The sequence below is a fragment of the Pongo abelii genome, chromosome 18, assembly GCF_028885655.2.
Source record: "Pongo abelii isolate AG06213 chromosome 18, NHGRI_mPonAbe1-v2.0_pri, whole genome shotgun sequence".
In the NCBI taxonomy this organism is placed as follows: domain Eukaryota; kingdom Metazoa; phylum Chordata; class Mammalia; order Primates; family Hominidae; genus Pongo; species Pongo abelii.
The window spans coordinates 83,206,670-83,234,495 of record NC_072003.2 but is presented as its reverse complement, the minus strand read 5'-3'; the positions used below and the strand labels follow the sequence as shown (position 1 = coordinate 83,234,495).

General features: G+C 45.9%; 1 protein-coding gene across 1 annotated transcript; it reads right to left on the bottom strand.

The window, feature by feature from the left end:
* Positions 1-14,915: 14,915 nt before the first annotated feature.
* HSBP1 (heat shock factor binding protein 1) lies at positions 14,916-19,863 on the bottom strand. The gene is given in 4 exon segments (NM_001131587.1): positions 14,916-16,456; positions 18,439-18,559; positions 19,126-19,192; positions 19,750-19,863. Coding segments are annotated over 3 exon segments (231 nt in total). The 5' UTR covers positions 19,795-19,863; the 3' UTR covers positions 14,916-16,456; positions 18,439-18,440.
* Positions 19,864-27,826: the final 7,963 nt, after the last annotated feature.

The window sequence follows — 27,826 nt, the reverse complement described above, 5'->3', positions numbered from 1 at the left end:
TGGTACTCCCAGTCACTAGCACAAAGCTCCCCGTTGACCGTCGCGGCACTGTAGGGGCCCGTATTCATTTCTCAGGGTCACTAAAACAAAATGCCCCAAACTGAGGGGCTTACAAGCTCAAACTGAGGGGCTTACAAGAGAAGACACTTACCCTTTCATAGTTCTGGAGGGCAGAAGTCCAAAATCAAGGTGTCTACAAATCCATGCTCCCGGGAAGATCCTTCCCGCCCCTCCAGCTCCTGATAGTTCCTGGCGATGCCTGGTGATCCTTGATGTTCCCTGGCTCCCAGCTGCGTCACTCCAGTCTCTGCCTCCATCATCACGTGGCCTTCTCCTTGGGTGTTTCCTATCTGTGAAAATTACCTTCTTAGAAGGACCCTAGTCATTGGATTTAGGGCCCACCCTAATTCAGTATGACCTAATCTCAACTTGATTACATCTGCAAAGAACCTGTTTCCAAATAAGATCACATTGACAGGCAGTGGGAGTGAGGACTTCCACACATTTTTGGGGTGACACAATCTATATAGTGACCTTCCCATGTCCCCTGCCTTTGTCACTTCTGTAAACTCTGGCCTGACATCTGACCGCCAGCAGCTGCGCTTCTTTGCTTGAGAGCTTTCTGTTGCCGCTGGATTTCACGCTACCACCCGTTCCAGGGAATTAGCACCACTGCATAGCCACCTCTCCACCCCAGCAGCCCCCAACCATGACTGACAGGTGTTGGTATATAAGTCCCCCAGGCCCCCTTAGGTGGGAAGACTAAAAAAACACCAATTTTCAACATTTGCTCATATTTGGTAATAAGATGAAGTGGGATGTGGACTGATTAGCGGGTCAGAGGATCTGGGTTGAATGCCAGTTCGCCTCTTACCAGCTGTGCTACCTTGGGCAAGTTCATTCATTCATTCATTCATTCAACAAATAAATATTGGTAGGGTGTGCCAGCCAATGTCCAGGATACTAGGGAGTCAATGATGGCAAAAACAGTTCTTGCCTTCTTGGTGCTTACAGGCTAGTGAGGGAGAAAGACAATCAAAGTCACACAGATGCACGTACCACCATGATAGAAGCTCTGAAAAGAACAAGCTGGTATGAAAGCAGAAACCACAGCACCAGGCCAGGTGTGCAAGATTTGAGCAGAGCTCCCTGAGGACGTGATGTCTACGCTGAGACGTGCGTATACCGAGGTGTTCGCCAAGTGAAGGAGCTGTGAGGCGGGAGGATGGGATTTCTGCCAAAAACAACAGCACAAGCAAAGGTCCTGGGGTGGAAGGGATGCCAGCACGTCCCAGAAACGGCTTGCAGAGCATGATTTACTCTTCTGTTTAGAAACAAAAGAATATATAAAAATGCCCAACTTTCAGATTATCGGGAAAATCGAATGAAATACGGCACAGGAGGCCGGGCACGGTGGCTCACGCCTGTAATCCCAGCACTTTGGGAGGCCGAGGTGGGTGGATCGCGAGGTCAGGAGATCGAGACCATCCTGGCCAACATGGTGAAACCCTGTCTCTACTAAAAATACAAAAAACTTAGCCGGGCGTGGTGGCGGGCGCCTGTAGTCCCAGCTACTCGGGAGGCTGAGGCAAGAGAATGGCGTGAACCCGGGAGGTGGAGCTTGCAGTGAGCCGAGATTGCGCCACTGCACTCCAGCCTGGGCGACTGATCAAGACTCCGTCTCAAAAAAAAAAAAAAAAAAAAAAAGAAAAGAAACACGGCACAGGAAAGTCCCTATCAAACATCCTTCCTTCCAGCCTTGGGAAAATCATGCAGGGGTCTGAAGCTTCTCATCCTGGGAGCGGGGTGGGGGCGAGGGGGAAATTAGACCGTCCGCGAAAGCGATTACTTCATGCTGCCTCTTTATTTGCATGCAGGTCATGTGCCTCTTGGGTACCATTTCTTGGGGCGTTGTTTGCTTTAGTTTTGAGATTTAGGAGTAAATTATGCAGGCTCCCTGCCAGACCTTCTAGCAAAGTTGTCCTCTGGGTTTGGGGCCTTGCCCGAATCCTGGGGCTTTAGTTGCACAACGCTGCCCTCTGCTGGTCGCAGATGGAAGTCTGGGCGCGGCTGTTGAGCAGGGCAGGACACGGTACCTTGGGGGTAGCCTTCATCCCGGTTTTGCTCTGTTTTCGCGTGGAGATGGGGCTTCCACTGACACTGAACAGTCAATCTGCCTCCCTTCCTCTCTTCTCTCCTCTTCCTTTCACCCACTGAATGAGTGCTTAAGCCCCGCCCTAAGCATGGCACGTTCATAATCTTATTGCAGTGTGCACAAAAACTTGGAGGTAATTATTGCTATCCCCTTCGCAGAAATGACAGTCAGGAGGCTTGCGGTGGCCAGGTGACTTTCCCAAGATTATGAGCAATAAAGCTGGAAAACAGGGCTGGCCTCAGGGGTCTGTGACCTACGCACAGGGCCCTGTGCTCAGTTTAATGCTCTGCCGTTGTTATCTTGAGATTCCTAATAGTTTCTGAACACAAGACGCTGCATTTCTTGGGCAGGCGTGGTGGCTCACGCCTGTAATCCCAGCACTTTGGCAGGCCGAGGCAGGCAGATCGCCTGAGGTCAAGAGTTCGAGACCAGCCTGGCCAACATGGTGAAACCCCCGTCTCTACCAAAACTACAAAAATTAGCCGGGCATGGTGGTGGGTGCCTGTAATTCCCAGCTTCTCGGGAGGCTGAGGCAGGAGAATCGCTTGAACCCGGGAGGCAGAGGTTGCAGTAAGCCAAGATCATGCCACTGCATTCCAGCCTGGGCGACAGAGTGAGACTCGGTCTCACAAAAAAAAAAATAAAAATAAAAAAAAAATAAATAAATAAAAAGACCCTGCATTTCCATTTTGCACTGGGCCTGGCAAGTTTGTGTCTGCTCTGCTGTTAGAGCTGTGGGTTCCAACCAGGCCTGCTTCACTGCAACCGCAGTGCTTTCCTGTCTACTCCAGGGCTCTTTCTAGAAGGCACACCTGGCAGCTCAACGTTTAACTCCCAAGAAGGCACTCCATTACCTACGGGATAATGCGTCTTATTTCCTAACGCAGGGATTCTCACCCTGGCTGGACACCCAGGGGAGGGAGGACTTTGGAAAAATACTAATGATCTGGGCATGACGAATGCTGCAAGTGGAGCCCTAGCATGGCTGTGTGTAAAAGTTTTCCAGGTGATTCTAATGAGTAGGTAGAATACAGCACCATTGGTGTAGGGCCTGGCACAGTTCCTGGCATTCAGTGGGTGTTTAATAAATGTTTTCCAACTTTTTAGAGCAATGAATTGACTGGAGGGCTCATGCTGAGAATTAAACTGAGTCGTGAACAAGAAGAGACTCAACTTTGGGTTTCATGTTGGGGTCAGACTAGGAGCTCGGAGTTTGCCAGGCAATGGGGGAAACTACCTGGGGCTGGCTGGAGAGGAAGAGGGAGTGGGAAAGACTTGGAAATTAGGTGCACCTTCCTGAATATTTGGAGCTTGGTGAGCCTTAAATTTACATAGCCTGGAAATAGCACCTGATGCCACTTAGGTAGCTCTTCTCCCCCATCCTCAATTTCAGTTCTTTGATGAGTGGGTTAATCCCATGCCTGGTCTCAGTGTAGGGTGCTGACCCAGGCCTGGCCAATCAGATTATTCCATTCCTCTCGGCTGGCTTCTGTGATTGGCTCAGAGATAGGCATATACTCCAAACCAGACCAATGAGATGCAACTTTGGGACATTTGCGGGAACTTTGGCCCAGAGAAACTGTTGTTGTCCAGGGGTTGGTGCCTGAGGGGTTTGAATGCAGCTGGAACTGCTTGTGGCCATCTTACCGTGGTGGCCAGGACATCATACAGGACGGTAGAGTTGACTGGCAGCAGCCATTCCTGATGAATTTGAGCAGCTGGATTCAGCAATGTCTGAATTTACCCCAAACCCCCCCCGCTTCCAAGTGTCAACAAATGCCCTTTCTTGCTTCAGTGCCTTGAGGTAGATTACTGGCCACTTGCAGCAGAAAGCAAGCGATAAGGAATGTAAATAACCTGAACAAAATTTCCTGTCCCTTGGTTCCTGAATCACCTTATAGGGATTTGCAGGGAGCTGAATATTCAGTCCGGAGTGAAGATGCATTCAAGGAGCAAATGGCACTAGTACCCAAGTCAAAGTCTTGTCTTCAGCCAAGATGGCATCCTGAGATCCTGAGATCTTTCGCCCCCATCAGTGCAACTGCAGACCTTTGATACTGACTCTATAGGATCCTTTTCTTAAAAAAAATATTTATTTATTTATTTATTTTTGTCTGACCACAGCTTTCCAGGATATGCATCTATCCAATGATCAAATGTTTGCTGAGCATCTACTTTGTGCCGGGCACTGTGCTGGTACAGAACTTGTGAAGATGACGATGTTTCCAGGTCAGCCCAGGGAAGCCAGTGCAGCCCATTAGATGATTTTCAGAATCATGGGCTGCAGAGTACGGAAGCATTCTATTTATTCAATTATTATTTTATGTAAGCAGTTGTAAGAATCTTTAAACCTATTGCACACTTTAATAAACAGATACATAGTAGGTAGCCAAATTTTATCACACTAGTCATGAGACAAAACTGACAAAAAGGAATGTGCAATAATTTTTTTTTTTTTGAGATAGGGTCTCACTATGTTGCAGTGGCACCATCTTGGCTCACTGCAACCTCCGCCTCCTGGTTTCAAGTGATTCTCCCACCTCACCCTCCCAAGTAGCTGGGATTATGCAGGCACGTGCCACCACACCTGGCTAATTTTTGTATTTTTTGGTGGAGATGGGATTTCACTGTGTTGGCCAGGCTGGTCTTGAATCCTGACCTCAAGTGATCCACCTGCCTCCTAAAATGCTGGGATTACAGGCATGAGTCACTGCACCCAGCCGGTGCAATAATTTTTAAAACAAATTTTGGCTGCTGGTGTTACTACCAAGGAATCTGATGGCAATGCTGGCCTCTTGAAGGGCTTTGAATGTTGATAATACAGGTTCTTTGAGGACAGTTTGCTTTTGAGACATTGGCCCATCTCAGGAGGAGACTGGAACCTTCCTCTCCTGGCAGTCTCTTGTGACCTGTGCCATGGCAGAGTCAGAGAGATGATACATCAAGCAGAGTCACATGTTAGCAGTTGTGACTCTGTAGGTAGTATGCAGGTGTTCACTGTAGAAATTCTTTTAGCTTTGTTGAATGTTTAAAATTTTTCAAAATAAAATGTTGGAAAAAAATGAACTTGGTTCAAATTTATTTCCCTCCTCTTTTTTTTTTTTTTTCAATATTGTTTTTCTTTAGCTTCTGTTTGATTACTAAAGTTGCCAGTCCCAGAGCAATTACTTTCTGCAAACAAGTTCTCAGAAGCCTCAGATGAATTTTGGACCTAATTTAATTCCCAATTTCCTTGCTTGTGAAAAAAAAAAAGGCTTAATTTCGTCACACCAAATCAACCCTTGGTGTACCAGCTATGATTGCTTTTAAAAAGCTGGCTATAAGATGCCAAGCCAGGCAGCATGAGATAGTCCAAATGAATTCATGAAAACTGGGGAAAAATGGGGTGTTCAGAGTTTGCAGGACAATGGCAAAACCCATGCACAAAGGGAGGCTGGGAGGGGACATGCACGCCAGGATAAAGGGAGAGTGCGGATGGTGCCTGTGATGAAGTACAGACGGGAGCGAGCTGCTCCGATGAGCAAGGGTGAATGGGGCCAGAGGGAGCCTCTCTCTGTATCTAACACGTGGCTTGGTGGTTCCAGGCATGGGGGTTGGGAAAACAGGCACAGAGTTGTCCTTTGACTTGTGTCCCCCCCCAGAAGATATGTTGACATCCTCACCCTTGGGCTCTGTGAATGTGACCTTATTTGGAACTAGGGTCTTTGCAGATATAACTAGATAAGATGAGGTCAACATGGATTTGGGCGGGCTTTAATCCAACAACCGGGGTCCTTATAAGAAGAAGTTTACTTGGACACAGACACATGGAGAGGAGAACAGAACGTGAAGACTCACAGACATGCGGAGGGAGGAGGGCCATGTGATGACGGATGCAGAGATGGGAGTGATGCAGCTGCCAGCCACGGGATACTGGGAACCACCAGGAGCCGCCAGGAACCATTAGGAGCTACCAGGACCTGGAAGAGGCAAGGAAGGCCCTCCGTGGAGCCCCAGAAGGAGCACAGCCCTGCCCATCCCTTGATGTTGGATGTCTGGCCTCCAGACCGTGAGAGGACACATATCTGCCATTTTAAGGCCCCCGGTGTGTGGAGCTTTGTTAGGGCAGCCCCAGGACAGTCACACATAGGGTAATGGTGGAGCCCCAGAGAGGTCTGCAGAGTCGCTGCTGCAGGGCCCAGCATGAACTTGGTCTGCCCTTGGTGTCAACACCCACAGTCCTTGCTTGTTGCTTCTGTGTCTTGACCCTAAACAACCAATGCCTTATCTTAGAGCAGAGTACTGCATCCGTCCATTCACCCTCTACTCTTCTCTTCTGCAGGCAGCCCAGAGACACAGGGGGGCTCTGGAGCCCAGCTTAGTCTGGAATCTGACTGTATCAACATTATCAGTAAAGAACAAAAAGCACCCAGGAGGAGGTGGGTCAGCTGCGGGACCTCATGCAAAGACAGCTAGGGAGCAACCACAGGCACTCTGCCTCCTGCCTTCGGGGTGTTGGGTCCACGCAATGGCTGGTCTCTGCTGGGGAGGTAGGTGCGTCTTGCTTGCTTTGGGAGCATGTGCTCCAAGCTGCTTTCTCAGTGGAGTTCAGCTGCCTGGGTAGACTGGCCAGCAGAGGGGACTCCTTCATACTTTGATTTCTCACTGAAAATGACTCTACACGGTCATTTTGGAGCCCAGTAAATGAAGGAGCCATGCCATGGAACTCAGTGATGTCACCAGGGCCGGGCCAGCCTGGGTGACCTGTTTGGTTGGGGGGGCAGCTGGTGCTTCTCAGGTGCCTTCCCTCCCCTTCTTGAAATTATGTCCTGGGCTCAGAGAAGATGAGGCTGTCCCCCAGCTGGCCCTTAGCCAGTCAAGGTTATTTGGGACCCCCTTGCCAGTGATGGCTGTGAGGTGGGCATGTGACCAGCACCTGGCCAAACAGATAGAAGGGCAGGTCTGCCGGAAGATTACGGGAAAGTGTGCCCCTGGGGGAGAGACAGAGAGAGAGAGACACATACACAGAGAGGGAGAGAGAGAGAGAAAAGAAGAAGGGAGGGTAGAGGGGAAAGAGAGAACGGATGATGCAAAGCCCCCGCTCTGCCTCCCTGCCTTGGATGGGGCCCGTGAAACGTGTATCTGAGTTGGAAGATTTAAACAAGGGAAGCAGCAAGCCCATATTGCAGGGCCTCCCTTCTTTCCACAGGGGCAGCGATCGGTGAGCAGGTGTCCTTCAACTTTTGTTTTCAAGACGGAGTCTCACTGTGTTGCCCAGGCTGGTTTTCCCTATTTCCAAATAAGGCCACAATCCCAGGTATAGGGGTTAGGACTTCCACCAGTCTTTTAGGGGGACACCATTCCACCCACAGCTGAGGTGGACAGGGAGGAAAGGTTTGGGGCAAGGGCGTTGGGGTGGCCCACAGAGGCGATGCTTGGAGATATTGTGTCACCCCGAGAAGAAAGCCACAAGCCCCACAGAGCAGCCAGCAGTGTGGGTGGACAGAAGGGGTGACAAGTCTCCTATCCACGGCACAGCCTCCTCTGGACATCTCATGTGTAAGATCCCTCAATATCCTTGTGATTTAAACCATTTTTAGTCATTGCTTGCAGCTGAAAACATTCTAATGTTTTTATTATAGAAATAAAATATGTAACCGTAAGCACTTGAACCCAGTACTTTGATTTTGGGCCAATGTATTGCATGTTTTCCTTTCCAGCTATAAGAAAAAGAAGTTATGTATTAGTTATTTCCTTCAGGATCAATGACCCAAGTGATAAATGAGAATCTTGTTCTTTTTTCAAAACAGCAAATGTGATTCCTTTTTAAGTGCATGAAACTGTGCTTAAAACTCTCTGAAAGTTCAAATTAAACTGTAATTTTACAGCTATCTTTCCCATGATTAGTGAAATCTTGTTATTTTCACAAGTTAAATTCTATTTAAATACATTTATGTATTACAGAATTGTCAAGTGGCAGCTTAACCTGCTGAGGGAATAGAAAAAAGTCTGCCTAGATTAAAAGAATGCACTTACACGAAAATAAAGATAAATGAACTAATAAATTACCAGTTTTTAATAAATAATCTCCATATTGAATAACTTATCCTTCTGGTAAAATATTTACTATGCTCTTTAAAACCTTTTTAATCAACTGAAACACTCAGGAAGCTTTAAATGATTGGATATCCTTTTGTGGCTTAAGAGTTGAAATGATTTTTTACTGAAGTACATTTTAATAAGAAGCAAATTGATTTAAAGTGATTCAAGTCTTCCTGGTGTGAGGGCCCTTCACGCTCAGTTCCTCGGGCTTAGGGGTGGACTCCTCGGTTCAGAAGGCGGAAGAGGTCACACTTGGTCCTAGAGTGTGGATGTTCTGGGTAATTAAGAATCAATTCCTTTTCAATTATTTTAGGACTAGCCCAGGCCCGAGACTCCCAGCATGGGAGCATCGCCCACACTCCCATTTCTCTATGCAGTGTTTTTGTGCATGGGAAATAATATACAAAAATAATAAATGAGGGAATTTATTAAAAATATGAATCTCCAGCCCCTGTCCCAGATATTCTGAATCAGGATCTACAAAAAGAGGGCCTGGGGACCTGCATGCTAATCAGTCCCCCATGGGGCTTCTTCGTTTAGACATATTTGACCCTAAAGCCATTAGACAAAAGGGTGTTGGGCAACGCAACACCCTTGTCCCAAGGCCCTGGTTGATGCCCTAAGGCCCTGGCTCTCTCACTCTCAGAATCACCTGGAGGATGTGTTAAAACACAGGCTGCTGGACCTCCCTCCCAGGGTCTCTGATTCAGCAGGGCTAGGCAGGGCCTGGGGATCTACATTTCCAGCAAGTTCCCAGGGGATTCTGATGCTGCTGGTTCAGGAACGTATTTTAAGAGCCACTGCCCTATGGGAAATGTCTCCAAGGAAGAAAATATTCTTTCCATGTATGTTCTGTTGAAATCCGAGGCAAAAAAAGAAAAAATCCGTTGTTCTCAGACCAATTATGGAAAACAAGTATCATTAGAGAGCAGAAGAATGAATTCTGCCAGAACTTCAGTGATTTAGGTGCTGCTGCAAACCTTTCAGAACCAAGACCAGATACAGGGTCATCTGCTGAAGGGGTTATGAAGAGTCCAGAAGAGAACATCACGGTGGTTCCCAAGAAAGAGCTTAACATCTCAGTGGTGTCTAATACAGCATAAAAGCAAATTAGGACATCCATTTAGTTACGCGTATTTCAAACAATTCTCGCCAGTTTATTAGTCAGTGTTAGGATAAAAGGGATTCTTTAAGTTCTGAACTTGCTGAACAGTAACTTGTTGCAAGCATTACCAGCAAATCTTGTCCACAATTGTTCTGGAATACGAGTCAGCTTGAATAAATCCAAGAAATATCTGGCAGAATGGATGGCAGGGAACAATTTCTGGGTCAGTGATTCCAGAGATTTTGTGCCAGAGAGTTTCTATGGGGTCTGCTTTTCATTACGGGGAAGACAAAGTTGGGTCACAGATCATTGTTAAGACTTGTCCAAGCTTGAGAAAATGAGAGTGGCCCAGGAAAAGAATCTTCCTCGTATCTCCTTCTGAGGATGCTGGCAAAATGCGCATCTCATATAATCAACCTTCCAGACAAGGATTCTGATAGGAAGCCGAGCCCCGGGGATGAGGGCTCACAGACCCAGTGCCGACCCACGGTAACCATGAACCTCTTTAACATTCTACAAGCAAAACTGCATACTTTTGACAGATGGCTTTCAAAAGATTCTTTCCCTTTAAGATTCTTAATTATGGCCCCAGTGAACACAGGTTCTAACTGGGGCGCACCTGAGCCTGACTTACAGGAGCGATCCCTATCAAAGGGAAAGGCTGATTTCTTTTGAGGACATTGTTTTGCAGCATTTCCTGGACTTACCAGTCCTAGGCTTCTGTTCCATGAATAATTCAGTCCAGTCCTTTGCCTCAATAAGATTCTGGAGCAAAATCAGTCAAATGGTCTTATGTTTTCAGGAGAATGCACTGTTAAAAGAAACAGCCATATTATTTACATTTCCAGAAACGGCTCTTCTGATGATTATCCGTAGCCCATCAAAATTAACTGCATATTCTGCATAAAAGACCTTTGAGATATTTAATATTTAAAGTTTCTTTCTGGAAACACTTACTGGGTTTTGACAGTAACTTGTAAAGACGAAGGTAAGAGGTAATAAAACTACAGCAATGGTTTACAAATGGAGGTTTTGAAGGCTGATTAGAGGGAGATGAATTCCAGCTGGAAAAATTTTTGATAATGTCAACAGCTTTCGAGAGCCTCTGAGAAGTGAATGAGATGGTACAGGTGAAAGCACCTAGCGCCATACCTGGCACAGGACAGGCAGAGAAAATGTCAGGCAGATCTGAAGCTGAATCCGGTTACTGAGTCATCACCTGTCAGGGAATCAGAAATCCTTTGATTCAAACAGTTGGGACACAATCAAATTGTTGAGGCATGTGTGACACATGGATTGAATTGAATGCCAGGTAACGGGGGCCAAAGCCCTGATTGTCCAAGCTGGAGGTGTCAGCTGGGTTGACACGGGCGTGGCGGAATCCCATGGAACTTGGTGAATTACATCATCGGACGGTGGGCAGTACACAGGCCTTCTTGAATGCAGTTCTCGACCTTCACTGCACACTGGAGTCTAAGATGAACACTGCTGTCTGGGCCCACCCGTGGGGATTCTGATGTGAGGGTTCCGTGGTGCTGCCCAGTCTTGGGCCTTTGAACTGCTCCCCAGGTGATTCTAATGTGCCACCAAGGTTGACAGCCAGCTAATTCCAATTTAACCATCTCCAGTGTTACCAGTGTTTATAATCTAGAAGTTACATCTAGAAGGTCTGTAGCAAACACTGTAGGTTGTCCACCCAATAGCCATTCTGATTTCCTTTCTGATGGAACCCTGGTATTGTTCTTGTATGTCTCCACCTCCGAGGGTCCGGAAACTATCAGCAGAACCGTTACACCAGGCTCAGGTGGTCTCATGAATGGGTTAAGCTGGGATTCCTCAACCTCAGCACTGTTGACACTTGGGGCTGTGCCATTCTTTAGAGTGAGGGTTGTCCTGTGCATGGTAGGGTGTTGAAGCAGCATCCCTGGTTTCTACCCTTTGGATGCTAGTAACACCCCCAACCTGAGTTGTGACAACAAAAAAACAAGAACCACATGGCTCAACGTATCATGCAGGTCTTGTTAGCCAGGATCATTTTAGGCACAGGCAGTGGGGTGGAAACACCTTCAAAGAAACATTTTCTTCACTCTTAGGAGACAAAAGTAAAGGAGAAAGGCATTCTCTGGCTGGATGCACCCAGGTGGAACAAATCTGGGGTTGGGTCTTTTTGTTTATTTTTTATTTTTATTTTTGTTTTTTATTTTTTGAGATGGAGTCTTGCTCTGTTACCCAGGCTGGAGTGCAATGGCACAATCTCGGCTCACTGCAACTTCCACCTCCTGAGTTCAAGCGATTCTCCTCCCTCAGCCTCCCGAGTAACTGGGATTACAAGCGCCCCCCCACCACGCCTGGCTAATTTTTGTATTTTTAGTAGAGATGAGGGTTTCACCATGTTGGCCAGACTGGTCTAGAACTCCTGACCTCAGGTGATCCATCCACCTTGGCCTCCCAAAGTGTTGGGATTACAGGCGTGAGCCACTGCGCCCGGCCGGGTCTTGCTCTTAGTTTTACTGAGGTGCAGCATTTACTCGCCCTAGAGCTGCCCTCCCTTGGGACTTCTTGCCATGTGAAATAATACATCCCACCATTATTAAAAGGGCTGATTTCTGCTATTGGTAGCTAAATGCTTCTAAGCTGCTGCATCGTGAATCCAGACTATTCTTAATTATTGGGAAGCAATACTGTTCTCTTTTGGAAGGTGGACATTTTGCAAGACCAACGTGACTAAATGGTCAAATTCTGTTTTCTACGGTAGGGACACAGAATTTGACCATTATTAGATCATTATTGCGAAGATTATTATTGTGAAGCAGGACAGTCAAGACTGTTCTTATGAGGCAGGGCAGCATCTACATGATAGGTATGTAGTTCATGTATGTGGTGTCTACATAAGCTTTGGCAAAATGAAGCTCTGTTGAGGAGACAGCCACATATTACATTTCATCATTGTCAGGGATCCCACAGAGGCTGATGTTGTACAGCTTTTAGGATCACTCGAACCCTAGGCAGCAGTCTGAGGAGCTTCCAGTCACCTCTTAGTGAGAGCCTCAGGTGTGAGGACCAAGCCTTAGGATCCGCCTTTTTTTTTTTTTGAGACAGGGTCTTGCTCTGTCACCCCGGCTGGAGTGGAGTGGTCCGATCGCAGCTCACTGCAGCCTCGACTTCCTGGTCTCAAATGATCCTCCCACCTCAGCCTCCTGAGTAGCTGGGTGCACAGATGTGTGCCACCACACTCTAGGCTAATTTTTCTATTTTTTTTTGTAGAGATGGAGTCTCACTATATTGCCCAGGCTGGCCTTTTTTTCTTTTTTAAGACACTGTCATCCTGACTTGTTGAAACAAACCCTTTTCCTATTTCCATATTAATCTGTGGGGTTGATAAGTGCAATGTTCAATCACAATTCCTCTGGTTTTGTCTCCCCTCCCTCATTTTCATTCATTGAAAAGTTCTCAAGTGGCTGCAGCTAAAATCAGACACTTAAAATTAATGCAAGATTAAGATTCCAGGTGATGGCTTCATGAGTCCATTAAAAAGTCTTCGTTGCCTTAAAAAAAAAAAAAAAACCAAAAAACAAAAAACAGTGAAATCCAATAGGATGGTCATGGAGCGGCGGGGCGGCGGGGGGCGGGGGGAGGTGTCTTTTTATCCCCCGGGTTGGGCCTCAAGCAATAATTTTTGTGGGAGATAGGGCGGGGGTATAGGCATGGAAAACCAATGTGCAAACCTGTGGGTCATATTCCCCGCGGTTGTGCTCTGGGCAAATGTTTGAGGAACATCATTTGTTTCCGTTGTTCTCAACTGATTTAGGAGAAAAAAGGCACTGATCCAGGAGCACACATTTTCTACCAGCTCTGAATAGTTTTAATTCCAAATAAAAACTCACATCCAGTGTGTTTATTACTTAATTTTAGGTCATGTTTAATTGAAAACACTCCATCAGCCTTTTGAAAGTAAATTTCGAGATCCAGCGAGTGGGGCTGATGATTTCCAGACAGCCTGGACAGCTGAGATTTGGAGCTGAGCTCACACGAAGAGGCAGATGATCAGCTGTGTTGGTGAGCGGTGCAGGTGTGCAGCTGTGAGACGGTCAGCTGTGTTTGTGAGCGGTGCAGGTGTGCAGCTGTGTTCATGAGCGGTGCAGGTGTGCAGCTGTGAGGACATTCCAGGGTCATCATTACCAGCTGTGACCTTGGGCCCCTGACTCCCAGTCTTGGGTTCCTTTTCTTTAAATGGGACTCATCAAATGAAAACCTCTCAGTGCTGTCGTGAGGATTAAGCCAAATAGTGCAAACAAAATGCTTAGCACAGTACAGCGGTTTACAGTCAATGCTTTCAATGGCGCTAGCTGTGAACAATTGGTAACTGTAACCAGTTAACTTTCAGGGCTAGATATGACAACACATCCTGCAAATTCCTCCATTTTAATCTAATCAAAATATATAATCTGCAAAATACAAAATGAAAGAGGAACACAGTGTCTGCTTGGGAAGGCTTCCATTTACAAACAGCAAGTTGAAAAAGTTCACTTTTGTTTGGTGGACTCTTATGTTCCCACAGCAACAGTGCTCTAAGTGGTGGGGGGAGGGGTTAAAATTCCAAGGACTTACAAGGGCAAATTAACTCTTAGTTACGTGAAATATTGTGTTAGTCCTGATACGGTCAAACAATGACTGTACTTTACTGGTAATGAAACAGAGAAAAAATTGATACGAAAATAAGATTATTTTAAAATCCTGTGGCTCAAAGGAAAGCAGGATGAACTAGGGGCCAAATGAGGAAGCTGTGGGGCCTTGGGGTTTGAGACAGGACACTTAATTAAATGTAAGGCTGTTTTCCTTGGTGCAAGGGCCCCCATACTCATCTTTATTGGTCAGCCCTCAAGAGAATCTTCACTGGCTGGTAAATGAACAAGAATAGCTGGAGAATGAATACTTCATATAGTATAAAAAAGACCCTTGGCCAGGCATGGTGGCTCGGGCCTGTAATCCCAGCACTTTGGGAGGCTGAGGCAGGATTGCTTGAGCCTAGGAGTTCTAGACCAGCCTGGGCAACACAGCCAAGACCCAGGTGCGGTGGCACGAACCTGTAATACTCTTGGGAGGCTGAGGCAGGAAGATTGCCTGAGTCCAGGAGCTTGAGGCTCCAAGTGAGCTATGACTGTGCCACTGCACTCCAGCCTGGGCAACAGAGCGAGACCTCAAAAACCAGCAGGTGAGCAGGTTAAAGCTGAGTTCTCTGCTCTACTTTCAGAGCCTTTAATATGCTAATTTCATGAGGTTCACAGTATGTCGTCTAAACCCAAGTGACCATAACCCCTTCTTTCCTGCAGCATCTCCAGGGGCAAGTGTTCTGGGAACACACGTGAGACAAGTCTCCTGCAATGCCAGTCCTGGCAAGCCCTCCTCCCACTCCTCAACTTCCCCTTCCAGCAGGCAACCTCCCCCAACACCCCCTCTGCTGCTTTGCCTTGGGCTACTTGTACTTAATCCATCCAGAGGTTTTAGTTGATACTCTAATGTGATTTCTGCATTTCAATCTGAAAACCAAACATTTTTGACACAAAGGAAGCTTCATAGCAGGATTTCAGGCACCTTTATTCATGGCAGATATTTTTGGTCAGGGCAGCCTGCCTTTGAAATCGTTCCATTACTTGAGGAGGTCGACTCCTGCCTAAGTCACAACTCTCCTACAACTGCAACCGGCCATATCATTTCCATTGCCACTTCCAAGGCTTGAGAACATCAGCAGCGATGCAGGTTTCAGATGGTCTGGTCAATGCTGCAGTGTGTGCGGGGCATTCGGGGGCTCCAGCCTGCATCACAACCTCCTGGCCTGATCAAAGGAGGTTCTGTAGTTGGGTAACCAGAGTGTTGAATTCATTTTATCACAGAAGGATCTCACTCCTTTATGTTCCCCATGTAATTTGTATACAGGACAAATTACTTCTTACTATGATAGAGTTGCAATATAAACACCAAGACTGGTGATATGAGAAACTTAAAAAAATGTTTTTCAAATTTTCAAGTTTTTGTGTAAAAGCACTTTGTGGCGACAATCACATGGATCACCTCCCAGGTCATCAGTATTGGCCTCTAGGTTTAGCACTCCTGGCACTGCATTTTTGAGCGGCAAGAGTTAAAAGGTATTATCCCTGTCTTCTATAATCAATGATAACATTGATACTCTGCAAGAATTTAGATAAGAAACAGTTTAAGTAATATAGTATTTCTTAAAAACTTGAGTCTACCACAAGTCGTTGATCATATTCTAGCCAAGCAACTGGCATGGACTTAATATGGTCTCTTTTCCTTCTCTCTTTCTTTTCCAGTCAGTAGCTCAAAGGAAGGATTGATTGAGTTTTAAAATCCTGCCAGATTTTTTATGGTAACCATTGTAGATGAACCACGTGTGGTCCTACTGAAGTATTAGAATCTCATGCAAAACTCTAACGAATGCCTCATTACAGAAGGCTATTCTGTTATTTTCTGTACCGTAAAAGTTCTAACACAAGAAAGTGGCAGTGGTTACTTTTCATCGACTTTAGCATGTGATCTCAGGGACTCAGACATATGTCTAAGTTCTATTCCGAGTTTTGGCAACAGAGCAGTGACAGATATTTCCGAATAAACAATTTTTAGGTGTTTTCAGCCATTTGAAAAGTATTGCCAACACACTATTTGGTGTTAGCTCAACAGTCACTTCGTGCTGAGAATTGAAGAACTCTAAAGTCTACAAACATCGTACTTCACCAAGACTAACTATAATCGAAGGGTTTACTATTTGTTTAATAAAAAATCACACAGCAACTTTTATCCAAACAGCAACATATGACTTCACAGAAATACACTGAAAAATTTGACAATGTTATGCAAGAACCGCCAAAGTTTTAGTGTTTAATAATGAATAGCACAACTGACCAAGGTCCAAGATGTGAAGATACCATGTTCAAGAAACTGGGGGGTAAATCACTCTACAAACTAACTATATAATATGTGATAAGAATGCATACTTTATAATATAAAACCTGTCTACACATAGTAGTTAGCTGCAAAAAGCCATTTGATCTTCTCTTGGCTTGGAAAAATGCCAGATTCCAGTATAAATTATTAGCAACCTGTTGAAGAAGGAAAAATCATCAACATGTTTTTCATTATATGAGCACAAGTAAAAATGACATATAGACCTATCAACTAAAAATCCCTTTCCACTCTCCTACTGAGTTAAACTTATTTTCTTTGGACAATATTTTAGCAAAAATAGATTTAACTGGAAATATTTTTAAAAATTTTGGAGTCAGTTTCCTACTCCCATTCTTTTCTTTGAATGACCCCCATCACTAGCCAGTCTGCAATCCTGAAATTCTAGTGGTAAGATTCTCAGTCAGTTGATGGCAGTTTTGACTGCCACATAATATAAAAAGAGATCCACAGAAGCATCTGAGACTGGTAAGACATTTTTCCAAATTATCTCTGGATAAGAATAACGATAACATAACCCATAGAAAGCAGTTACGTGATTTACTCACACGTGAATGAACCCCAACTATTGTGAAGATAAAAGCAAATTTTAGAGTCTGTCTTCAACATCCCAAACCTGTATTTCACAGTAACTTAAAATGTGGTCCACAGCAAGCCCAGAAAATAGGAAATTAGGCATCTTTTACTGTATATTCTGCTTAGTACTCTACAAATCTAAAAATACTCAGGAACCGTTTTATTTTTCTGAGACAGAGTCTTGCTCTGTCTCCCAGGCTGGAGTGCAGGGGCATCATTACAGCTCACTGCAAACTCTGCCTCCCGGGTTCAAACGATTCTCCTGTCTCAGCCTGCCGAGTAGCTGGGATTACAGATGTGCAGCACCACACCCAGCTAATTTTTGTACAGACAGGGTTTCACCATGTTGGCCAGGTTGGTCTTGAGCTCCTCACATCAACTGATCTGCCCGCCTTTGCCTCCCAAAGTGCTGGGATTACAGGCATGAGACACTATGCGCCAGTAACTTTTTTTTTTTTTTTTGAGACAGAGTCTCACTCTGTCGCCCAGGCTGGAGTGCAGTGGCGCGACCTCGACTGCAACCTCCGCCTCCCTCAGCAACATTCATTTTTATACAGAATTAAAATGTTACAAATGAAACATGAGAAAAGTGAGTTTAAAACTTATTTTTCACACATACAGAGGAAAAGGATCACCACGGACTGTGCTGAGTGATACTGTACATTTACCTATCTTGCTGTGTGGGTCTTTTTAATTACTAGGCTTTCCTCTGACATCTGAAACTATTCAGTGGAAATTTAAATGAACTCCAGAGTAAAAGCTTAATGTGGCCACAATCTAGTTCACCTATGTCAAGTTACCAAGGAAGTCTCCAGAATTTAAGCCATTTAAGAAGGTGGTAATGCGGGTGACTTATCAGTTATTTCCATAAAAAAAAAAAAAGCAATGGAAAATCTTCCAGTGACAGGCTTTATAGGCCAACAAAAACACCTTTATTAGCTGGAATGATAAAAACTCAGTGGTTATCTAATGTTAGCCAGTGGTCTTAACTAACAGTGACAGAAGTCTAATTAATAAAAACTGGGAAAATAAATTTGGTGTAAAGAATGAATTTGGCATGAAAAATTTCAAAACATCAAGTCCACAGCGGGTAGACAATACAGTGATGTCTGCTGGGATCATGGCTGGGAACTGATCTACAGACTGTCTGACTACATAAAAATTATACTTACAGGTTCTCTCTATTCTTTTAAGAAAAAAAAAAAAAAGGCCAGGCACGGTGGTTCATACCTGTAATCCCAGCACTTTCAGAGGCTGAGGCGGGCAGATCACTCAAGGTGAGAATTCGAGACCAGCATGACCAATATGGAGAAACCCCATCTCTACTAAAAATACAAAATTAGCTGGGTGTGGTGGCGCAAGCCTGTAATCCCAGCTACTCGGGAGGCTGAAGCAGGAGAATCGCTTGAACCCAGGAGGCAAAGGTTGCAGGGAGCCGAGATCGTGCCATTGCACTCCAGCCTGGGCAACAAGAGCAAAACTCCGTGTCAAAAAAAAAAAAAAGAAAGAAAAGAAAAGAAAAAAAAATTGCCCACTTCCTCACCTTCAACTCTTTTGTGTGGCAGGTATCTTGTTTTCACCTTCCAGTTCTTCCACCCCAGCCTGTGTCATGAGGTCTGCGATATTCTTCTCCAGATCATCAATGCGACTACTCATATCATCAAGTGGTGAAGTTAAAGACAACGTGTGCCAACATCTCATTGAGCCCTTTTCCTCCCGTCCCTGCAGACTACGGCCTTAAACACAACGATTTTAGGGAAACTGGTCTTCCAATTTCCTTTAGACACTGTTACACGCTGGTGGGTAAGAGTACAGGACTCTGGGGCATGGCTACCCCGCATAGGATTCCAGCCCTGACCCTTACTAGTGATGGAACCCCTAAACCTCAATTTATTCATTCGCTAAAGATGATAACACTACAACCCACTCATAAAGTCATGCTGAGCATCAAAAGAAAGACACACACAAAAGCGCTTAGTTCACAGTCCATGGTCCACCACACCAGCTATTAGCATTGGTAGACGTATGCTCCTTGAGCCAGGGGTGTGTCTAACTCAGCTGTACCCCTAGCTCTCGGCGCAGACCTTCTCAGAAACACAGTACAATCCAAGCTCAAATTCTACAAGTGAATGGCTGAAGCTAGCCTGAAAACTACTCATTTATCCCCACCGCTGCCCGGCAAATAGGCTCCAAAGGCCCACAGGAGGCCGACTGCAGATAAAAAGGATATTTCTCCCAATGATCTGGTCAGACATGGTCTGAAATTTATCTTGCATCTGCTGCAGGAGTGTCTGCACCTAAGAAAAACCGAAACAAACAAACACGGTCCACATCAATCCTGAGACAACTTCCTGGGATCAGGACGCGAGCCCTGGTCCCGGGTTCCAGCCCCGTTTCTGCCTCTGGACAGCTGTGCGGCCTTCAGCAAGGATCTTCCTTCTCTGGGCTTCCGTTTTCCAACCCGTCCAATTAGACTGCTGGGCTGGGGAGGCCGCTGCGACTCAAAGCTCAGGGTCTTTAGGTTGTTTCTGCTGGGCTGGGGCACCCGGGGGTGTGTGAGGAGTTGAAGGGCGGGGAGGGTGTCAGAGGTAGGCGGGAGGGACCCGGGGGGCGTTCGCGACAGCTGAATGGGGATACTGGAGGGGGTCGGGCTTGGGGGCCCCGCGGGGAGACGGGCCCGCACCGAGCGCCCAGGGGGTCAAGGTGGCCGGGAGCCTCGGCCAGAGACGCTTCCAGAAACGGGGCCTCGGCAGACGCCACGCGCGGCCGCGGTGGGCGCGCCTCTGTCCAACAGGGCTTGGCCCGGCGCCGCCCGGGAAGGCCGCGGCCTCGGGCCCTCACAGCCCTCCCTTACCACCGAGGTGAGGTCCTGCACGGTCTTGGGGTCAGTCTCGGCCATCTCCCCGATGCCCAGCTTGGCGGTGATGTCTCAGACCGTAACCTACACTTCCGTTTGTCCGCTCAGACGCCCCCGGCCGCTGCTTCTCGCGACGAGACTGGCTGCTCGCGGGACCGCGGGGCATTATGGGAGTAGTAGTTTCTCCCGCACCGGAAGGGCCTTGAGGCCGCGCGCTTCCGTTCCAAGGAGCGGCCCCACCCCACTCTCCCTGCCCTCTTTTGCATAGCCCCTCCCCTCCCCCTATGCCCCGCCCCTCACGCAGCGTGCCGTCGGTTGGGTGGGAAGTGAGACCAATTCAGAAATGGAGTAATAGAGGTCTTGGCCTCCCTTCCAGGCTGTAGTCAGTCGAAAGACCGCTCTGGGGTTTCTTTGGCCTGTCGGGACGAACTTACAGAACTTTTGCTCTTCAACAAGACCCACTATACCCTTGTAACAGCCCCCAAGCCAAGGAACATGACCCCGCCCCCCCCCCCCCCCGGAAGCCCCACGGCCCCTGTCCTGTCCTGTCATCTCCACCCTATGAGGGTGGTCAGCGTGTGGAGTTTAGCCCAGTAGGTTCACTGTGCCCGTCAGGTTCACATGAGGGGATTCAGACAGGAAGCTGTCCATCATGCCTGGCTTCTTTCACTCCACGCAATGCCTGCTGTTGAGTGGGGAAGGCTTCCGGCGTCAGGGTTAGACTGTGGGTTTGGGTGTTGAAGGAGGTGGACACTGCTGATTTGGAACCTCAACTTCCAATGCCACAGATGGTCTTTAGGATTGGGTCTCATGGCAAGGGGATAGGAGAGTCCTTGACTGCGGGCCTGGCATGTTCTGGAAACTTTCACACATCTCATTTAAGGACTGTGCTATGTGAGGGGTCAGCTCCAGTTTGACTTTAGTTGGGGAGAGGCTGTAAGTTGTTAGAGCTGTTACAGGAAAGGGTCCTGATCCAGACCCCAAGAGAGGGGGTTCTTGGATCTCATGCAAGAAAGAATTCAGGGCGAGTCTGTAAAGTGAAAGCAAGTTTAAGAAAATGAAGGAATAAAAGAATGGTTACTCCATAGACAGAGCCCTGAGGGCTGCTTGTTGCTCATTTTTATAGTTATTTCTTGATGATATGCTAAACAAGGGGTGGGTGATTCATGTCTCCCCTTTTTAGACCATATAGGATAACTTCTTGACGTTGCCATGGCATTTGTAAACTGTCATGGCAGTAATGGGAGTGTAGCAATGAGGACAAGCAGGGTTCACTCTTACTGCCATCTTGGTTTTGGTGGGTTTTGGCCGGCTTCTTTACCACAAGCTGTTTTATCAGCAAGGTCTTTATGACCTGTACCTTGTGCTGACCTCCTATCCCATCCTGTGACTTAGAATCCTTTAACTGTCTGGGAATGCAGCCCAGTAGGTCTCAGCCTCAGTTTACCCAGCTCCTATTCGAGATGGAGATGCTGTTGTTCAAACGCCTCTGCCAGACCCACCAGTGTCTCTAACAAACGTGGAATCCAGTTGGCCTTGAGGCATGAGACTTCAACTCCCTTCACCACCCCTTCCCCCTCACTCACACCTTTGCCCCTCACCCTTCACACCTCATCCTTTCCTATAGAGAGATCTTCCTTTCTGTGTAAGTATGCACAACTTTTTTGTAATTGGCTGTTGTCAACTGGTATTTGGCTAGTGCTTTACCCTACTACTTGAAATAAAAATATCTCAGTGTTTTAACTTAATCCTCAGAAGACCCTGTGATATAATTATCATAATTTTACATTTTTGAGAAAACAGATGCAGAGGCATTAAGAAACTGGAACAAGGTCATCAAATTAAGGAAGTGAGAGATGCAGGACTTCCTGACTCTACATCTTCTCCTTTTTTCTCACCATTCTAGAATTATCTGAGTTTTTTGTGCTTAGAGCAGCGTTTCTCAAGAGCTGCAATACTGGCATTTGAGTCAAGTCATTCTTTATTGTTGGTGGTGGGGGGGGCACCCTGTATATTGTAGGACGTTGAGCAGCATCTCTGACTTCGACCTATTAGATGCCAGTATCTCAGTTTTCTTAAAATACTTTTTTTTTTTTTTTTTTTGAAATGGAGTCTTGCTGTGTTGCCTAGCCTGGAGCGCAGTGGCACGATGTCGACTCACTGCAACCTCTGCCTCCCTGGTTCAAGCGATTCTCCTGCCTCAGCCTTCTGAGTAGCTGGGATTACAGGTGCGCACCACCATGCCCAGCTAATCGTAAAAGACTTTTCATAAAACTTCAGAACTCCTTAAAAACTAGTGAATAGCCAAGGTGAAGAAAGGCCTCAGGCCTCTGACTTTAGACCCCAATCCCTGGGACTCCCACACTCAGCAAAGAAAGCTGGGTGCCTGCACCCTGGATTTCTGGGCAGATCTGTCTTATGGCTGTGGGCAACTCAGGAACATGAATTAGCACTAGAATCTGGAGTTTTCCTTTTCTTTTCTGGTAAGACACTTGTGGTTTTTTTTTTTTTCAAATTCCAATTGGAAATTTGCTTTATATAAACAACAAACAAACTTGATACTCTTTTAGTGGAGGCATTATTTGTTCCTTTATTTTTTTCGCTTAAACAGATAGGCAGTATGCTTTCTCTGTGTGGAGACCAAGGTCTGTTAAAGGGCTGCTTTTCACGGAAGCTTCACTAATTTATACTCATGGCTGACATACCTTGTGGGGCTGACACACCGAACCTAACTGAATATTGTCCCATTAACAAAACTAATGTATTACGTGTAAGGCACCAGTAATTAACCTTTACACTTCGGTTTTGAACAACTCTCATTTTTAACCTTTATTTAAGTGTCATAGTTGTCTTACCTCCTCTTAGCATTTTTTTAAAGCTCTTCCTAGATTAATTGCATGTTGTAACTCCCTTTTTCCATTCAAGACAGTTCTGTTTTACGTGCGCTTATTATGGTACTTTTGTAATTGCTTTTTGGTTCTCTGGGCCATTCTTTTGACATGCCCCCTTTCTTGGATCTATATTATGATAGGTGGCTGGGCATGGTGGCTCGTGCCTGTAATCCCAGCACTTTGGGAGGCTGAGGCAGGCAGATCACTTGAGACCAGGAGTTCAAGACCATCCTCGCCAACGTGGCAAAACCCCGTCTCTACTAAAAATACAAAAATTAGCTGGGCTAGGTGGCGTGCACCTGTAATCCCAGCTATTCAGGAGGCTGAGGCAGGAGAATCGTTTGACCTGGGGAGGCAGAGGTTGCAGTGAGCCGAGATCGATCCACTGCACTTCAGCCTGGGCAACAGATTGAGACTCTGTCTAATAAAATAGTAATAATAAAATACACTGTGGAAGGTGTTGGTCTGTCCATGTGACCACATGCAATGAGGTGCTTTGTGCGTTTGTCTTGTGTGAGCAGCGATGGAATGATCCTAACAGGGCCTTGGAGGAACTGGAATGTGTTCTTTGCCTAGTTGCACCTGCGTCAGCTCTATAGGCCCAGCTCTGGGGCCCAGCAGCTGCTCCCCTGGTTTGCTTTCCTGCCAGGTTGCCTCATGCTGCTGCTGAGTTCCCCTCACCTGATGGGCGGTGCCACAGCAGGGTCAGTGAAGGGTGCCCCTTCCTTCTAGTGACCTGGGCTGCCCTAGCCCTGGCCCTTCAGTAGCCATTCCAAACCTTTCCGGTCTCCCCAAATCCAGGACTTTATCCCCTTCACCCTCAGAGGATTACCTTATATTCTGTTTTGTGGAGAAAATAGAGACTGTCCATCAAAACACCTTAACTCCTGCGTGCATTCATAAGTTCCTGCATTAACCCCGGTGTCACTAGCTAACGATCCTTTCTGTCTCAGGAAGAAGTGTCCTTCCTCGCGCACAGGGCTCTGGGTTTGTCTAAGGCAGAGAGACCTGGGCCCTGATCCCATTCTCTTTCCTCAACTCCAGGAACTTGCTTCCTGCATTCATTTTGTTTTTTCCAATGATTCCTCCTTCTCAGCACATAAAAGTGACCAACCCCCCGCCCCACCCCCACTGCACAAAAAACAAATAGAAAATGGAAACCAGTCCAACCAGGGTGAACCTCCACTGACTGTGTGCCCTTGTTGAGCTACTGCTCATAGGGGAGGTTCTAGAAAGGAAGGACTTATTGTCTTGTTACTTGATCCACTTCCTTACCTCCTGTTCATGCAACTTTGCTTGTTTTGCTTCTACTAAAATGATTCTAGGTGCTGTGTGGACAGGTGCTACAAAAGTGTGACTCACACGGTGGACATTCATTCATTCCATTTTCATTTCTCTTTGAGTGATCCTGACAAGCAGAGGGTCTCTCAGGTGGATGTTACTATGTCTTTGAGACCTCTCCAATCCTTATTTGTCTCTCATTTTAATACAGAGAGTTTCATACGCAGACCTTAAGTAGACGTAGTATCTAGCTAAAAGGTAATTATGCTTTTTTGTTTGTTTTTGTTGTATTTATTTTATTGCTGCTTTAGTGTATTCCAAGTGATACTGGTTTTTCATTCATGTTATAATGTAGAGTTTTCTTTTTCTTTTTTTTTTTTGAGACAGGGTCTCACTCTGTTACCCAGGCTGGAGTGCAGTGGCACAGTCATGGCTCCCTGTAACCTCAACCTCGCAGACTCCAGCAATCCTCCTGCAACAGGCATGCACCATTACGCTTGTCTAATCTTTGTATTTTTTGTAGAGATGGAGTTTTGCCATGTTGTCTAGGCTGGTCTTGAACTCTTGGGCTCAAACCATCTACCTACCTGCCTTGGCCTCGCCAAATGCTGGGATGATAGGTATGAGCTACAATGCCCGGCCAATGTACCAGCTTCTTTTAAAATAAATTCAAGCCAAAATTATAAATGTAAAATTACGTAGTTTAAAACTAGAGTTGTAGCTGATGGTACAGGTGGCATTTCAGTATGGCAGAGTTAGTGAAGGTGCTGAGAGATGAGACAGGGAGATGGCTAAATAGTGACGCTATTCCCTTGGGATTAAAGTTTAGAAAATCCTGCCTTGAAAGAAGGCAGGGAGCCAAAGGGTGAAGAGATTTCATGTGCTATAAAACAACATGTTTATATAATTTGATAAGGGGAAGCACAGGAACTATGAGTGCATCAGGGTAACATCGACTTGCTGCTTCTCCCTGGGGATAAAGTCAGAGAGGATGCTGAGGAATGTCAGCAGGTGCTGGGTCCCCATTTTTCACAGGACAATCCTTCAGGTGCTAGTAAGCCTCAGGAGGAGGATGCTGTCCTGCTGGCACGAGGAGGGGCTGGGGCAGGACAGTCATCATCCAACAAAGGTAGGGCTTAGTTACAGACACAGAACGGCAGATTTAATCTAGAAATACCACCATCCTGGTACCAGTCCTCTTGGCTTGGATTCCCATGTAAAAATCCAGCGTTGCTACCCTCTCAAGGGTGTGCCCTGGCTAGAATGAGTGGATATTTTGCCTTGCATTACCAAAGCACAAAGAGGTCTCTTTGAGGAATTGTTTGCAAAAAAATCAAAAAACAAAAAACAAACAAACAAACAAAAACCTAGAAAATTGCTTTTCTGGGGGAGAATGGTGTGATGGGTGGTTGTTCTGACACATCTCAAATTCTCTTGCTTTTGGATTGAAGCATTGGTTTCTGTTTCTTATGTTCTTTTGAGGCAAATTTCCAAATTAGCGTCTCTATGACTGGCTGCCAAGGCATCCGTTTGCTATTTATTTACCCAAACTAGCAGTTTCCTGGAGACAGACTGCCTAGGGGGAAGGAAAGTTTTCTTATAGACCAGATTTGCAAGTTTGGGTTTCCTCTGCTTCATCCCCCATCATTGTCAACTTGCTTAGTCCTCAGCACTTTCATGCATTGTTTGTGATGACAGTTTTTTCCTGGTGATAAATGGGGTGGTGCTGCCTTAGCGTATAGCAGGAAAAGTGCCAGGGTGGGGCCATGCATACCACTTAGTAGTCGTGAGACCTACTGTGAGATAGTTTTAACTGTGTGAACCTCAGTTTCTTCATCTATAGAATGGAGCTAATGTCTATTACATAAATTATGTATATGATATATAATTATGTATTATACATAAATTACACATATAACTACAAGGTAATATGTATATACACATCTATATAGATACGTAAAGTATCTGGCCCGTAGGAAGCACTTATGAACACCCCCTTCCCTTTTTTTTTTTTTTTTTTTGAGATGGAGTCTTGCTCTGCTCTGTTGCCCAGGCTGGAGTGCAGTGGCACTATCTTGGCTCACTGCAACCTCCGGCTCCCAGGTTCAAGAGAGTCTCCTGCCTCAGCCTCCTGAGTAGCTGGGATTACAGGTGCCCATCACTACACCTTGCTTAGTTTTATATTTTTGGTGGAGACGAGGTTTCACCACGTTGGCCAGGCTGGTCTTGAACTCCTGACCTCAGGTGATCGGCCCACCTCTGCCTCCCAAATTGCTGGAATTACAGGCGTGAGCCACCGCATCTGGCCCCCTCCTTTTTTTACAAAATGATCTCACTAAGCTTCTTGCTGTCTATCTTCTCTCTCTTTCTATCTCTCTCTCTCTCTCTATCACCTATCCATCTGTCCTTCTGTCATCTATATATCTGTTTTTCCAAATCAGAATGATTGACTTTTATGAAAGAAGCAGAAGAGAGCCAATTATTAAGCAGGCAGCACTTGGTTTTAGTCTTGGTTTTTAAACATCATAGACTAACCTGGTGTGGAGTCCTGATAAGTAAGCAACAATGAGGAAGGGGGCCCCAGGTAGGGAACAACTGTTCCAAGAGACAGCTAATCACAAACAAGCCGCTGGCATAACCACCTCACTCCAAGTGTAACATCCTCCAGCACAACCCTATAAAGCTTCCCTCCAGCCCCTGCCTCTTTCCAGACAGCCCCTTCTCTGCTGTGCTGCCTGTTGCTTCCTTGCAACGTACTTTCCCTTGAATAATCGGCCTTTCTTTACCTACAACTGTCTTGGTAAATTGGTAAATTCTTCTTTTTTTTTTTTTGTTTTTTTGAGACAGAGTCTCACTCTGTTACCCAGGCTGGAGTGCAGCGGCGCTATCTCGGCTCACTCTAACCTCCGCCTCCCAGGTTCAAGCAATTCTCCCGCCTTAGCTTCCTGAGTAGCTGGGATTACAGGCATGCACCACCATGCCCAGCTAATTTTTGTATTTTTGGTAGAGACGGGGTTTCACCACATTGGCTAGGCTGGTCACGAACTCCTGACCTCTGGTGATCTGCCCGCCTTGGCCTCCCAAAGCGCTGGGATTACAGAAATGAGCCACCATGCCCTGCCGGTAAATTATTTTACCATCCACAACACCGGCACCAGCCAGTTGCACCCATGACACTGTGCATCATTGGAAAAAAAGGTCCCTTTGCTCTGTCACAGTGTTTAGACTAGACTGTACTAAAGATGGTCTAAGACTAAACACACAAGTTAAAAATCCCAGATAAGCTTTATTTGAATATTTCACAAACAAGTTACACATTTCTTTGTAACTACATAGTAAAGCAAATGTTAGTTTACAGCTCAGAAACTGTAAGCAATTCAGCAGTGAGGGCCCAAAGGAGTGACATCTGCCATAGACTGAATATTTTAACATGATTAACTTTTATCCCTTTTGAAAAGTGTTTGTGAATAAAAAGCATTTAAAATTTCTTAAATTTTTTATCTGGGGGGATAAATAAAATTTTGTCATCAGGACAGTGTTGACATGTGCATGACAACACAGATTTATATATGTGTATATATATATATATATATATATATAGCCTGCATTTTCAACTCTCTAATAGTCTGAATTCATGTATACGACAGATATAGAATGGCTTTATTACTCTTTAAAGAAAAAGCTTTTTAAAAAGTAGCAAAACAATAGAGTCTCCAGTTTATTTTCATAGTGCTTCTGTAAGCCCCTTTCTCCAACTCTTCATAGCTTCAGAGTGAAAAAAACCTCCCTCGTCCTACATCACCCAATGTATTTCACCATCTCCCTACCAAGGAGACGGCACGTGGAGAGTCAAATAAAATGGTGCAAAGGGTTATCAAGCTCAGCAACCCTCCAACGATAGA